The following is a 14,987-nucleotide window of genomic DNA, read 5'->3' on the forward strand; positions in this document are numbered from 1 at the left end:
CAACCTAGCAGTTCGAAAGCACCTCCGGGTGCAAGTAGATAAATAGGGACCGCTTACCAGCGGGAAGGTAAACGGCGTTTCCGTGTGCGGCTCTGGCTCGCCAGAGCAGCGATGTCACGCTGGCCACGTGACCCGGAAGTGTCTCCGGACAGCGCTGGCCCCTGGCCTCTTAAGTGAGATGGGCGCACAACCCCAGAGTCTGTCAAGACTGGCCCCTACGGGCAGGGGTACCTTTACCTTTTTTAAAACATTAGTAAAACATAACTGACCAGTCACGTCGGTTCTGCGCCCCCTAACAAAAATCTTCACTGCGCTCGCGAATAGGACCCGGATTAAAACAACAACTCTTTGCCGCTTATCTTTTGCCTGGGAGAGTCGCCTCCCATTCGTAGCTGCGCTTCCTACGAGCATCTAATAGAGAAACCCCGTCGGGTTCCGCGAGCGGCGCGTTGAACTCGGAAACCGGCTCTTCGTGGCAGTCTGCTATTAGTGAATCTACGCGCCGCCCTGGCGCCCGTTCTAAAGATGGCGGCGACGCACCTTCAGCCCCGCCCGCCGAACGCGAGTCACCTTCCTCCGCCGTTACCTTGCCAGTCGCAGGCATGGCGGCCATGAGCCTCCTGCTCCGAGCGGCGGCTGCTTTCGCGGCCAGGAGGACCTTTCCTGGCCCGGGTCTCTGGGGTCGCTTCTCCCTGCCTGGGCGGGCCGCCGGCCGCTCCGTGCTCATCGGTATGGCTTCCCTAGGGGACGGGGGGGATCCGTGGGGTGGGGGGGATCCCGTCTGGTTGACCTTGAGGCTTTGGGACAATCCCTGAGTTTTATTTATATGCAATAATAATAATTTTACATATAATATCTAATGGTATTATATCTAATTGCCGTGACTCCCCTGCCTGGGAAACCTATTGCGCAGACAGAAGTTCAACTGGTGAAGCTTCCTCCCAACCTGCTTGGTTTGGGCCAGCCATGCATGTAATAATAATAATAATAATAATAATAATAATAATAATAATAATAATATATTTATACCCCACCCATCTGGCTGGGTTTCCCCAGCCACTCTGGGCAGCTTCCAGCCGAATATGAAAAACAATACAGCATGAGACATTAAAAACATCCCTAAAAAGGAACGCCTTCAGTTGTCTTTTAAAAGTAAAATAGTTGTTTATTGCCTTGACATCTGCTGGGAGGGCTTTCCACAGGGGGCTTCTGCCACTCAATCGCAGCCCTTCCCCCCAAGGGCTACTTTTCTTGGAGGAAGGGTGTGCTTTCAAAGACATGTCAATGATGAAAATAATTAGCAAAGCAATCGTGTCTCAGTTGGGTCAGAGCTGGACAAGTCCCATTATTATTATTATTATTATTATTATTATTATTTATTTGTTCAATTAATATACCGCCCTATACCCTGGGAGTCTCAGGGCGGTTCACAGAATAAAACCAAGATATAAAACCACAAAATACATAATAAAAATAAAAACAACAGCCCAATAGCCCCCCCCCCAAACACACACCACAGCCTTGGTTTTTTGCTTTGCAAGAATAGCTGTGTGGGAATGTGCAAAAACAGAGGAGAACACACCCGAAGGTCTCTTTGTCGGCTTGACTGGGTCACAGAAACCACAGCTGGCTTTGCACTAACACGTGGATTTCATTTTTGCAGCTCCAGTACGCCATGGCAGTGGAGGTGGGAAAAGAATGTTTGTCATTAAGGCGACGGATTTTTATGACAGACGATTTCTGCTTTTGTTGGTGAGTCTACACTCCTTGGGGAGGGAGGAATTGTAGGAAACCAAAAGGTGTTGCACGGGATATTCTGTGATATTCTGTGTTATAAATGCTACTGTATTCAGTTTTCCTAAGCCCAAGGTTCAGCTTTACCTTAGAGATGGCTTCTTGAGCTTTGTAAACAAAGCAGAGATACTTGTGGACCAGGGCCGGATTAAGTTTTGATGAGGCCCTAAGCTACTGAAGGTAATGGGGCCCTTTATATGTGATATTTTAGGGAGCAGACTAGCAGGCAGGGCCCATTACTTACACCATAGGAGCCTACACAACACAAAACACTGTTGCTGTATATAGGTTTTATTTTATTTGTTTTTTATCTTATATTTTGGAAATGTACATCCAGCTTTTTTTTCCTTTAAATTTTTTTGGGGGCCCCTAAGAGAGTGGGGCCCTAAGCTATAGCTTGTTTAGCTTATACGTAAATCCAGCACTGCTGTGGACTATAAAAGTCGCCTTTCTGTTTTGCAAGAGGATATATGATATACGGGTGAGTTTTTTTTTTAGCTTATTGGTAACTAAAGGATTAGAAAGGGGGCAGTATCAACTCCACTTTCCCTAGAGAGCCCTTGTACAGTGCAACCTGTTACCGTGGGATAAGGGTGGCTTCAACTTTGCAGTCTGGTGACTGTTGTTTGTTTCAAGGTTGGACATGAGCCCAGCTACAATGCTGGGATTATTGTATCATCAGCAGAATATTGGGTTGGGGTCATCATGTTTAGGTTGGGATTCATGTATGCACCAAAGAATTGCTCATTTGTTTTCATGGCAGCACTTCCTGTTGCCCAAGAGATAAGTCTCCGTTCAGTGGCTTGCCTCTTCAGCAGCTGGTATCCATATCAATGAAGAGTGGGGCAGAAGTAGCTTTAATTTTAAAACATTGCTCCAGCAAAAACAATAAATGAAATTCAGGATTCTTAACCTCTCTATGTGTGCTTTTTACTTCTTTAGATCTTTGCCATAAACAGACAATAAGATATTTCAGAGTGAACTGTGTACATTCATTTAGAGGTCTTTTCACATGTGTAACTTAAAACGCCAAGTGGTATCTGAATATTCAAGAGTTTTAAGTTCTGAATAAATGACCATATCTTCTTCTATTATTATTATTATTATTATTTATTTATTTATTTATTTATTTCTAAACCACTCTTAATCCAAGGATCACACAGTGGTTTTATATTTTACAAGATAAAAACACCAAAATATATAATTTAGTAAGAAACAAAAACAATACCCCCCCCGCCGAGTTTAAAAGCCCATAAATTGTTTAGATAGAAAAGGAATGTTATTGTCTGAAATATTAGGCTAGGAAATATATCCTAATAGTCCAGATTGTAGTGTTTGTATGGGGAGAGGTTCAGTGTTGGAAGTGTTCAGAAGCAGATGGCTCTTTAATTCTTTAATATTTGGTGGTGATGTAAACACATAAAGAAATACTGAGAGATGGTATATGAGGAACTCAAACAAATGTTTGAATTCACGTTTCCCAAAAATCCAGACGCCTTCCTTTTAGCAATAACAAGAGAGGAGATACCAAAGGAAGTCAAAAATCTATTTTTGTATGCAACAGCGGCCACAAGAATAGTCTATGCAAAGAGCTGGAAAGAAAAAAAAATTACTCCAACAAAGGATCAAAAATTTGCATAAATTAATAGAATTTGTAGAATTAGCAAGCATGACGGCCAAAATAAGAAATTTGGATGAAAAGAAGATAAGAAGCGTGTGGGAATGTTTTGGAGAATATTTATAAAGAGATGGCATTTAGCTTAACCTATAAGTAGGGATGAGTATGTGATCAGCAGTAAACAAGATGAACAAATTGAAGGGATGAAATAAAGTAGAGAAATAACAGTGAGGCCGTGAAACAAAGAGTTTGAACAAGGGTGTCAATGAAGGATAGGTTGGGAAGTCTGTGTAGGAACATGGTAAGATAACAAATGTATGTGGAAAAAAACAACTGGAAAATGCATAAATAAAAATTACATATTAAAAGGAGAGGTTCTAAAATTACTGGGGCTTGATGAAGATGTTAGGGTACTGTTTATTTTTGCCATGTAATGATCTTGCTTCTTCTCGTTTCCTTTCACCTTCTAAACAGAGGTTCTACATTTTGCTCACCGGAATCCCAGTTGCTCTAATTATAACATTTGTCAATGTCTTTATCGGTGAGTATTTCTGCAGGTTTCATCCTATTTTGAAGGCCTGACATAAGAAGCTGTGAAGTAAAGCGAGCAGTTGCATCTCTCCTAAAGAGCTGCTCTTTTTCAATGACGTTAAATCTGGTTTGGGTTAGTACAAGAACTGCTAGGTGAATTTTAAAAGTTCCCTGGAAGGAATGGTCTCAAGGAGTCCCCCTTTCTCCTGGCCTCGGTGGATGACGTGAACCAATATCTTAGTTCACTTAAAACAAAAAAAACCCTGTAGGTGTTAAAACTTTTTGAATAACTACCACTTAACCAGAAAAATGCGTCTCTTGGCCAGTTTGTTTTCCTGCCATAACTGCTACCTGTAAAACTGAGAATTTTTAATGTTGGTTATTTGTTGTGTGGAGTACAAAGCATGAATTGTGTTTGTAGGGACAGGAATTCCCCACCCTCATTTGCATGTTTCTCCGCGGTTTTGTGTGTGTGCTTGCTTGAATGTAAGTCTCCTTGAACTTGGTGGGACTTAAAGGTAAAGGTACCCCTGCCCGTACGGGCCAGTCTTGACAGACTCTGGGGTTGTGCGCCCATCTCACTTAAGAGGCCAGGGGCCAGCGCTGTCCGGAGACACTTCCGGGTCACGTGGCCAGCGTGACATCGCTGCTCTGGCGAGCCAGAGCCGCACACGGAAACGCCGTTTACCTTCCCGCTGGTAAGCGGTCCCTATTTATCTACTTGCACCCGGAGGTGCTTTCGAACTGCTAGGTTGGCAGGCGCTGGGACCGAGCAGCGGGAGCGCACCCCGCCGCAGGGATTCGAACCGCCGACCTTTCGATCGGCAAGTCCTAGGCGCTGAGGCTTTAACCCACAGCGCCACCTGCGTCCTGGTGGGACTTACTTCTGAGCAAACATGCTAAGGACGGGACAGCAAACTTTGAATTAGTCCTATTTTGAAGATAATACGTTGTGGCTGGCAACAGTATTCTTTCTTGACAGTGTTTTTGGAAGTCTATTGCATTTGAACTGAGCTGCTTCTTTCTCACCAGGTAAAGCTGAACTGGCTGAAATCCCTGAAGGTTATGTCCCAGAGCACTGGGAGTACTATCGCGTGAGTAATAATAATAATTTATTATTTATACCTCGCCCATCTGGCTGGGTTTCCCCAGCCACTCTAGGCAGCTTCCAACAAAGATTAAAAATAAATTAAAACATCAGTCATTAAAAGCTTCCCTAAAGAGGGCTGCCTTCAGATGTCTTCTAAACATCAGATAGTTGTTTATCTCTTTGACATCTGATGGGAGGGCATTCCACAGGGCGGGTGCCACTACCGAGAAGCCCCTCTGCCTGTTTCCCTGTAACTTGGCTTCTCGCAGTGAGGGAACCGCCAGAAGGCCCTCTGTGCTGGATCTTAGTGTCCAGGTAGAATGATGTACAGAGCTGAATACTTATTGTAATCCCGGCTTGGGAAGGAGCTTTCTGGGCTGCATCCAGACTTGCCCGTCCGCAGACAAAAGGACTCCTTTTCTTCATGGAAGGGAGTTGGGTCCATTGGAAGCTTCCACCAGAGGAAGGAGGATGGTGGCAATTTCTGCCAGTTTTCTTTTGCCCCTTAATCCCACCACCGATGCTGATCCAAATCTCCAGAGCAGATATTTGGAGGGTGGGAAGCGTGAATTCTGGAAGCGTGAATTGCTGAACAGCGCCTCTCCCCACCCCTCTAGCACAGGGTTGGTGGAACTGGATTGAGTCGGGCGAGATCCTGACATTCCCCAACCCCCGCAGGTCACGTTCTAGCAAGTTCTAGCAACTAGAGATGCTAGGATTTGAACAAGGAACATCATGCATACTAGGTACATGGTCTTCCAGTGAATTTTTTCCTTTCCGATTCCTCCATCTGCCCATCTTGTCAGATTCCTTTATCTCGCCCCCTTGCTTGCTCAGCCCCTTTCCTTCAGCAATTGGTTCTCTGGGTTCCTGACCCCTTAGATTCCTACCTTTTAGGCTCTCCTGCCAATCAGCTCTCTACTCTTATCCCGCCTCACAACAGCTCCTCTTTCCTTGGGGTGTGTACCAAATTTTAATCCCAGTCAAACTGGGAATTTTACTTCCATTTGCTTCTCACAGGACGTTTCGTTAATGACAGCTTTGCCCCCCTGAGTAGCTTGAAGATTCCATGACATCACACCAGACAAGCCAATCCGTGTCTGAGGCCTCTCTGCTGTATATGCACGCAGGTGCTCATGATTCCATAGTGATGCCTTGCTTTGCTTTTCTCCAGCATCCAATAACAAGGTTGATTGCCTGCTACCTGCTCGACCCTCCTGAAAAGGACTATGAAAAGGGGTTGGCTTACCTTTATGCTGAATCCGAGAAACTTGAATTAAGGTAGGGAAAAATCAACAGGTAATTTGGTGGTTTCCCAAACTTAGGAACATTAGGAAGCTGACTTATTGTATACGGAGTCAGGCCTTTGGCTCACCTGCTGCAGTAGGGTCTGCACCAGGTGTGGGGAACCTGTGGCCCTCCAGTTGTTACTGAACTCCGACTCCCATCAGCGCCAGTCAGAATGGCCAGTAGTCACGGATGATGGGAGTCCTAGTCCAGGCACACTTGGTGCCCATGGGTTTGCCACACATAACAACAACAACAACAACAACAACAACAATTTATTATTTATACCCCACCTATCTGGCTGGGCTTCCCCAGCCACTCTGGGCGGCTTCCAAAAAAATATTAAAATACTATAATACATCAAACATTAAAAGCTGCCCTAAACAGGGCTGCCTTCAGATGTCTTCTAAAAGTCTGGTAGTTGTTGTTCTCTTTGACATCTGGTGGGAGGGCATTCCACAGGGCAGGTGCCACTACTGAGAAGGCCCTCTGCCTGGTTCCCTGTAACTTGGCTTCTCGCAGTGAGGGAACCACCAGAAGGCCTTCGGCACTGGACCTCAGTGTCCGGGTAGAATGATGGGGGTGGAGACGCCGTTTAGGGCTTTAAAGGTCAGCACCAACACTGAATTGTGCTCAGAAACGTACTGGGAGCCAATGTAGGTCTTTCAAGACCGGTGTTATATGGTCTCGGCGGCTGCTCCCAGTCACCAGTCTAGCTGCCGCGTTCTGGATTAGTTGTAGTTTCTGGGTCACCTTCAAAGGTAGCCCCACGTAGAGCGCATTGCAGTAGTCCAAGCGGGAGACAACCAGAGCATTCACCACTCTGGCAAGGCAGTCTGCAGGCAGATAGGGTCTCAGCCTACGTACCAGATGGAGCTGGTAAACAGCTGCCCTGGATACAGATTTAACCTGTGCCTCCATGGACAGCTGTGAGTCCAAAATGACTCCCAGGCTGCACACCTAGTCCTTCAGGGGCACAGTTACCCCATTCAGGACCAGGGAATCCTCCACACCTGCCTGCTTCCTGTCCCCCCAAAACAGTACTTCTGTCTTGTCAGGATTCAAGCTCAATCTGTTAGCCGCCATCCATCCTCCAACCGCCTCCAGACACTCACACAGGACCTTCACTGCCTTCACTGGTTCTGATTTGAAAGAGAGGTAGAGCTGGGTGTCATCATACATGGCCTAGCAGAGGCTCTTCAGGGTTTCAGACACTGAACATTCCCAGCCCAACCTTGAGATGCCAGAGATCGACCCTGGAACCTTCAGGGCAGATGTGGTACCACTAAGCTACAGCTCTTCCTAAAGTTGTGTTGAACTGTTGCTGAACTGTCATTTCAGGCATGAGCCAAAGTCAGGTAGGGGGTTGAAAGACAGACTTCCTGCAGTTAATTGGAAATGTTTTTGCTACTCATCGTTCTGTGGTCCACTTTGTGTTTTGTTGCTGGAGATGCTGAGCCATGACGTTTCTTTGATAATATCGTTGGCCTACGTCTGCCAACACCCTGGGGGGGGGGAATCCATCTAACCCAGTCCCCCCCCCCCCATGCTGTGAAATGACATCCAAGCAGGGCAAGGGAGGGACTTTTCCCTCCCGGGAGCCAGAGGCAAAAAGTGGTCACGGTCAGAGGCAAAAGGGAATGAAGAGTTGTGACACTCTCCTTTGAGTTGCGGGCCTCAGCTGATCTCTGTGTAGTGAATAGCATTGCTTGTGGGCCTGTCCCTGGTGAATAAACAATTGTCCCTCCTGCTGCTAGGACTGGTTCAGCTCCTGTTGCCAAATTCCTCCCCCCAAGCATGCAGGCAAGCACACAGCCACACGGAGAAAGGCTAGCCTGAATGCGCAGGGAACTGGTGGCCATTTCCACAAGCCTGGAGGTGAACGGTTTCCAGGAGCCATAATTGTGGCTACAAGTTTCAAGCTCCCCCAAATGTTCATTCTTGTGCATGGTAGTTTTTCTCCACCTGCTCCCTCATATGGGCTCATGCAGAGGAATTTGGCACTGTAAGCTGGCCTTAATTCACCTAATTGACCAACTTAAGTATCCAGGCACATGGGTATTAAATAGCATATGGGTTGCAGCCTCCGCCTGCCAAATTCTACACCGAGGCAGATCCATCAGCTCTGCTGCTTTAAAATTTTGGCCTGACTGGTTGTATTTGGCTTGAACAATGGATAACGTTGGCATGGCTCATCAGTCCCTTTTGAACACGGTTAAAATAGACTCGGTTTAATGGGAACAAGCAGAATGCTACCGCAATCACAGGTGAAATCTGAAATTACAGGTGCTTCCCTGCTTCTGCCAGGAAACAGGCCATGATCCGGCTTGTTGTGTAGTCCAAACTTGGGCTCATGGTTTCCTTCCAAACAAACCACGAGTGGCAACAAAGGCTTGCCTTTGGCTTACTGCTCATGGTTTGTTTTGGGGGGGAAACAAACCATAACCTTGTATTCAAGGTGACTTAAGAATCAATCAGTTTCTGTAAACTGCTTAGAGGTCTTTCTACAATCAAGTGATATAGACATTATGTTAAATAATAAAAATACAGATTGTGGCTTGTTTCCTGGCATGGGGGCAGGAGAGGGTGAAAAATGTGTCCACGATTCCAGCAGTCTTCACTAGTCCATTGCGCATTCACATTAAACCACAGCTTATACTAAGTATGGTATAACATAACGTGTGAGCCAGCTCCATTGTACAATTGTTTGATCGTCTTAATTTCCTGATTCTCCTTCCTCATCCCGCTATTTTCCTTTTATAGGAGGCAGGAGAGGACAGCACGCAAGCTAATGCAACAGCGGGGGGATGGACCGTGGAATTTCTATGAAACCACCCCCGCAAGTCTTATTGATTATTCTGACAAAGCAACACCTGACAATTAAGCTGGTTATCCACCTGTCTCAGAGGTTGTGCACCCATAAAAGAGTAGCGGAATTATGTAATGTATATATATATATCTGACTTCGTAACTCAAATAAAAAAAAAAAGATTGTTTCAATTACTCGCTGTGTTGAAGGTTTCCACACAGACTTTCAGATTCTACAGAGAAAGTGCAAGTTGCTTTTGCCATTAAAAAAGAAAAGAAAAAGGATTTCCAGCTCTCATGCTTGTGGACCAGTGGTAAAGATGTGTTAACATTTAATGGTTAACAGACACAGATTTTCCAGCATTGTATATGGAAAGACAAGTTATGGACATAGGCAACTAATGACAAAAATGTGATATTGATTGATTAATAACAACAACAGTTATTTTAGTAGTAATATTTTTTAAACCATGCAGGGAATATATTAAAAATTTGGCTTCTGGTTCCTTTCCTCGCCCCTCCTCCATGCACCCAGAATCTGCTTTGGGGGGGTCTCCCAGTCACCTGTGACATTGGGGGGTAATGGTAAAGGGACCCCTGACCATTAGGTCCAGTCGTGGCCGACTCTGGGGTTGTGGCGCTCATCTCGCTTTCTTGGCCAAGGGAGCTGGGGTCATGTGGCCAGCATGACTAAGCCGCTACTGGCAAACCAGAGCAGAGCATAGAAACGCGGTTTACCTTCCCGCCAGAGTGGTACCTATTTATCTACTTGCACTTTGACGTGCTTTCGAACTGCTAGGTTGGCAGGAGCAGGGACCGAGCAACGGGAGCTCACCCCGTCGCAGGGATTTGAAACGTCAACCTTCTGATCGGCAAGTCCTAGGCTCTGTGGTTTAACCCACAGCGCCACCTGCGTCCCTTACTCTGGGGGGTAGGCTCCTCTAAATAAGAATGTCTTCGGCAGGTGCCAAAATAAGAATGTCTTCGGCAGGTGCCGGAAAGAAAACAGTGAAGGCTGCTGCCTGACATCAGTAGGCAGGGAGTTCCAAAGAGTCAGCCCTGCAACACTAAACAATCGAGTCCTTACAGATGCAGTTGCGGGTATTATGTGGCACCTGTAAAAGTGCCAATTGAGGTTGAGTTGGCACATAGGGGGTAAGGCAGTCTTGTAGGTAAATTGGTCCCAAGTTGTTAACCGGTGCCCCTGAACTCATCTCAGTAGGGGAATTAGCTACCAGTGCCGAACAGTGAGCTGCAGAGTTTCATGCTAACTGCAGCTTCTGGCTTAAGCTTGGAATCAGAGAATTGTAGAGTTGGAAGGGACCCCAAGCGTCATCTATTCCAAGCCCCTGCAATGTAGGAATCTCAGCTGAGCTTTTTGTAAGGGCAGCATTCAAAATATGCTGTCGCCCAGAATTCTGACACCTCATTCTGTGTAAGGAAATGCATAGCTTAGCCCTGCCTCCTAAGTGTGATGTTTTTGCCTACTTTTGTAGAAAGAGGCTACTAGTGGTTATTTGGGACCACTAGAGGGCAGCCCTGTCTTTCTGCATCACAGCGTGGCCAGAATAACAGCAGCATAGGGCAATCCTCACAAGGCGAATCTCTCCAGCCTTTGCTGTGCCCTGCCCCACAACTACTTCCTGCGGCTGTGCGACCTGCATGCTTTTGATGCCATTGCTGTTCTCTCTCACAAACTACACAGACCTTGCCTAGTTCCCTCTCCATCACCTGCCCTGCTCCTCACATGGACAAGCCTGTACCAAAACAAATAACACTCCACAGACGAGCAGGGGGTTGTATAGTGCGTAGAGTGTTTGATTTTGGCTGGAGAGTCAGGGTTCAAATCCATGTTCTGCGATGAAGCTCACTCAGTGGCCCCTGATTCTTGTGGAGAAAACATCAGCCGGGCCCGGCGTAGGCATCCCATATGTGGGATTAAAATACAGTGGTGCCTCGCAAGACGAAAAGAATCCCTTCCGCGAGTCTCTTCGTCTAGCGGTTTTTCGTCTTGCGAAGCAAGCCCATTGACGGAATAGCGCTATTAGCGGCTTTTAGCGGCTTATCGGCTTAGCAGATAAGCGGCTTAGCGGCTTAGAAAAAGGGGGGAAAAGGGAAAAAAAAACAACGCAGGAACTCGCAAGACATTTTCGTCTTGCGAAGCAAGCCCATAGGAAATTCGTTTTGTGAAGCGCCTCCAAAACGGAAAACCCTTTCATCTAGCGGGTTTTTCGTCTTGAGAGGCATTCGTCTTGCGGGGCACCACTGTATATGCAACGTCATCAGGGCCTTATCTAATAGGTGCTTTCAGTAGCCTCTCTGTCATACCAGGTTAGTTGAGTCACCTGTGTCCTCTTAAGCCAGCTGCCCTCCTAATGCTGTTAGACCCCCAGCTTGGAATAGCTCAGTCTATAGAAGAAGAAGAAGAAGAAGAAGAAGAAGAAGAAGAAGAAGAAGAAGAGGAGGAGGAGGAGTGGGAGTAGTAGTAGTTTGGATTTGATATCCCGCTTTATCACTACCCTAAGGTGTCCCAAAGCAGCTAACATTCTCCTTTCCCTTCCTCCCCCACAACAAACACTCTGCGAGGTGAGTGAAGCTGAGAGACTTCAAAGAAGTGTGACTGGCCCAAGGTCACCGATTTGAACCTGATTTACCAGATTATGAGTCTACCGCTCTTAACCACTACACCACACTGACTCTTAATTTGTGGATTGTAGGTTCGAGCCCCAGTTTGGGCAAAAAATTCCTGCACTAGATTGGACTAGATTACCCTTGGGGTCCCTCCCGACTCTTGCTTGATTCTGCTTGCCCAGGTGCTGAGATCTACAGGGGAGGCCCTGCTGGTAGTTTCGCGGCCATGTGAGGTTCATGGTGTGGAGGTACGCGAGAGCCTTTTCTGGCTCCTCGAGTGTGGCATGCTCTCCCTCTGAGATGCATGTAGTGGGGTGTTACTATATACATGTTGGCATCACGTCAAAGCACACTTTTTTTTGCACAGAGCTTTGGTGGTGGAAGTTGTTACTGCTCATCATGTGCCTAACCCTCTGTGCAGCCACATTCACATGAAATGGATTCTTGGCTTAATAAACCATACTTTGCATATTGTAGCAGCAAAACAACTGGGGAGAAGCAAAGCAGCTGCAATCTCCCAGAGCGCATATAATCGTGCTAAGTTATGTTTCTGCTCAACAAGAACTGCGACAAGAATCAGGCCCATTGCATACTCTTCTAAGCCGAAATTTATAAGCTGTGTCAGAATGAAGCCTAGTTCACGTTATATTTTGATGTACTAAAACCAAACAAAGGTGAATTTTACCACCATTTGGCATGGTTATTATTTCATTAGAATTCATACACTAGCATTCTTTGTCCTTGCGGATTAAATAAATACTAGCTCTCCCCAGGGGAAGATGTCCCCTCCAACAATGCAATTCCTGTACCAGATTTTATTACTGTTCAGAAAAGAACATGTTAATCAGCTGTGACTCTCCTTAAAGGAACAAGCTTCTTTCGAGGTACAACTGAGGAACCAATAGCACCCACGTGTATTGGCTTTAGCAGCAAGTGATTTTTACAAGTGTGTCACACACATTGATCACCGTAGGTAGAAATTGCCTAACTCTGCTTCCTGGGAGATCAGCTCGAAGCCAATGCTTTTCAATGGAAAGAGTTCACACATTTGGCTGAGAATTGCCCAGCGCTGATCCAGCAACCAAGTGTGCAGGCAAAATCACATGACCTATAATGATTTTTGGTGTTTACCTATAATCTGTAGAATTAAGTGTCTCTGTGGTCAGCAACAGCCTGGAATTACTGCATCAGCTTCTTTTCTGTGTATGTGTGGATCTTGCTGAGATCTTGGCAACAACTGATTACTGAGTATTAGGATGTCCCAGAGTTTCCTCCTTTTTCCTGATTGTTTTTTAAAATCACATAAAAAGAGGCTATAAAAAGCACAGTCTGTTATCTCAACAGGATTTCTCTTCCAGCCCTCCTCTCTGGTAAAACATTAAAAAGGTAAAAGGTAAAGGTACCCCTGCCCGTATGGGCCAGTCTTGACAGACTCTGGGGTTGTGCGCCCATCTCACTTAAGAGGCCAGGGGCCAGCGCTGTCCGGAGACACTTCCGGGTCACGTGGCCAGCGTGACATCGCTGCTCTGGCGAGCCAGAGCCGCACACGGAAACGCCGTTTACCTTCCCGCTGGTAAGCGGTCCCTATTTATCTACTTGCACCCGGAGGTGCTTTCGAACTGCTAGGTTGGCAGGCGCTGGGACCGAGCAGCGGGAGCGCACTCCGCCGCAGGGATTCGAACCGCCGACCTTTCGATCGGCAAGCCCTAGGCGCTGAGGCTTTAACCCACAGCGCCACCTGCGTCCCTAAAAGTAAAACATTACTTATTGCTTAATAACAACATCAACATGAGAATGAGTATTTCATTTTGTTAACTGAATTTCCAGCTCACCCTTCACCAAAAGGTTGTAGGGCTCATTCCTTGCATACAAAAACGCAATTAAAGCCCCACCTGTACTATATATCCAAAGCAATATTATGTCCCATTCAGTAGTCGTGATTCAGCACAAAATCCTGGGACTTGTTGGGAAACCCCTAGTCCCCTTCCGGAGTAACAATTGGTAGTCAACCCCTCTTCCCAGCCAACTCTGCAAATCTTTGGGCAGAGCCACAGCGGCTGTTTAAAGTGGTATAATTCTGTTTTCAAATGCACAGCGGGGACAGGGCCTAAAACAGTGAGCAGCAATCCCAAATCGCAATCCATACAACAGGTTTGGTGGAGGGCACTCTCCATGAAAACCCTGCAACCAGTTCTTCAGTGCCCAAAGGCCAGAATAAACTGGTGAACCCTCAGCAAGCCACATGGACTGAAAAGGGTTGGAGATGTGTTATTGGGGCCACCACCGAAAAGGCTCTCCCAGGAGCCACCGGTTGGCCCCCAAACCTCCGAGAGCAGGGATGACGATGACGGTGACCCACAACTGTGTCACCTTCTAAGCTTTCCTCCCTTTATGAGACCTGGGTTCCCCACACCTTTTTCCTCTTCCTATACTTAACCAAGCGGGTATTTCACTTCATTTCATTTGTTCTCTTTTAATTTGTATACCACCTTTTCTATATTACTATATGCAAGGCGGTTTTCAAGCTGAAAGAAACAAAAAATTAGACAGCAAAGACTACCTACGTCATAACAATCTGATCCAATGCCAAAAAGCCACGATGGCTTTAAAACAAACAACTTGTATCCAATAAAGCCATATTCAACAATCCATATTCAGCAACGAAATAAAATTAAATATCAGCAAGCAATAATGAGACAGTTTACATTGGTCAGTTACAATAAAATTACTAAACTGTAGTCAGTAAAAAGGACGGCAAGTCACAACGCATAACATACTACACAACATACAAAGCCATGGAAAAGGATCCAATTGAGAAACAAGGAGGCACAACTTGGAAAACTATTATTTAAAAAATATATATCCCTGAACGCCTCTCTTCCCAGATGCTTCCGCTGTTCCCAAAGTCTGGGAAAGGCTCCTTGGGCAGGTGGAAACAGCCATTGCCTGATGGGCAGCAGAAAGTCTCCTTAAACCCCCCGCCATGCCCTGGGTTGGGGCTGAAGGAGGAGGAGGAGGAGGAAAAGGGCGCCTCGGGGCATGTGCAGAGCTCCGGGCAGCGGGATTCCCTGGGCGTGGCCGCAGCTGGTTCCGCGAGCCCCGGCACCTCTCCCGGGGCGGGGCGGCCCTCTTCCCCCCGCCGCTGCCATTGGGTTAAAAATAGCGGCTCGGCGCGGCTCTCCTCCCCTCCGGGAGGGCGGGCAGGCCGGCCTGGGCTGCGCTCCTTCC

At 46.6% G+C, this 14,987-nt stretch overlaps 1 protein-coding gene and 1 long non-coding RNA gene across 2 annotated transcripts; one reads left to right on the forward strand and one right to left on the reverse strand.

Annotated features, from left to right (window-relative positions):
* Positions 1 to 569: 569 nt before the first annotated feature.
* On the forward strand, positions 570 to 9,323 carry NDUFB5 (NADH:ubiquinone oxidoreductase subunit B5). Its single transcript, XM_079978332.1, has 6 exons — positions 570 to 729; positions 1,664 to 1,752; positions 3,887 to 3,953; positions 4,976 to 5,037; positions 6,208 to 6,314; positions 9,084 to 9,323. The coding sequence occupies exons 1-6, from the start codon at positions 603 to 605 to the stop codon at positions 9,202 to 9,204; spliced, it is 573 nt and encodes a 190-aa protein (XP_079834458.1). The 5' UTR covers positions 570 to 602; the 3' UTR covers positions 9,205 to 9,323.
* LOC307217251 lies at positions 3,886 to 4,969 on the reverse strand. The gene is made up of 2 exons (XR_013839489.1): positions 4,807 to 4,969; positions 3,886 to 4,438 (listed from the first exon to the last, which is right to left on the reverse strand). It is a non-coding gene; the product is annotated as an uncharacterized lncRNA (long non-coding RNA).
* Positions 9,324 to 14,987: the final 5,664 nt, after the last annotated feature.

The sequence above is a fragment of the Podarcis cretensis genome (assembly GCF_951804945.1).
Source record: "Podarcis cretensis genome assembly, chromosome: 5".
NCBI classification, from domain to species: Eukaryota; Metazoa; Chordata; class Lepidosauria; order Squamata; family Lacertidae; genus Podarcis; species Podarcis cretensis.

Excerpts from the sequence above, each read along its gene's own strand:
- NDUFB5 (XM_079978332.1), top strand. The coding sequence starts at position 603 with ATGGCGGCCATGAGCCTCCTGCTCCGAGCGGCGGCTGCTTTCGCGGCC. Across the intron at positions 3,954-4,975 it reads ATTTGTCAATGTCTTTATCG|GTAAAGCTGAACTGGCTGAA; the intron begins GTGAGTATTTCT and ends CTTTCTCACCAG. Across the intron at positions 6,315-9,083 it reads TCCGAGAAACTTGAATTAAG|GAGGCAGGAGAGGACAGCAC; the intron begins GTAGGGAAAAAT and ends TTCCTTTTATAG.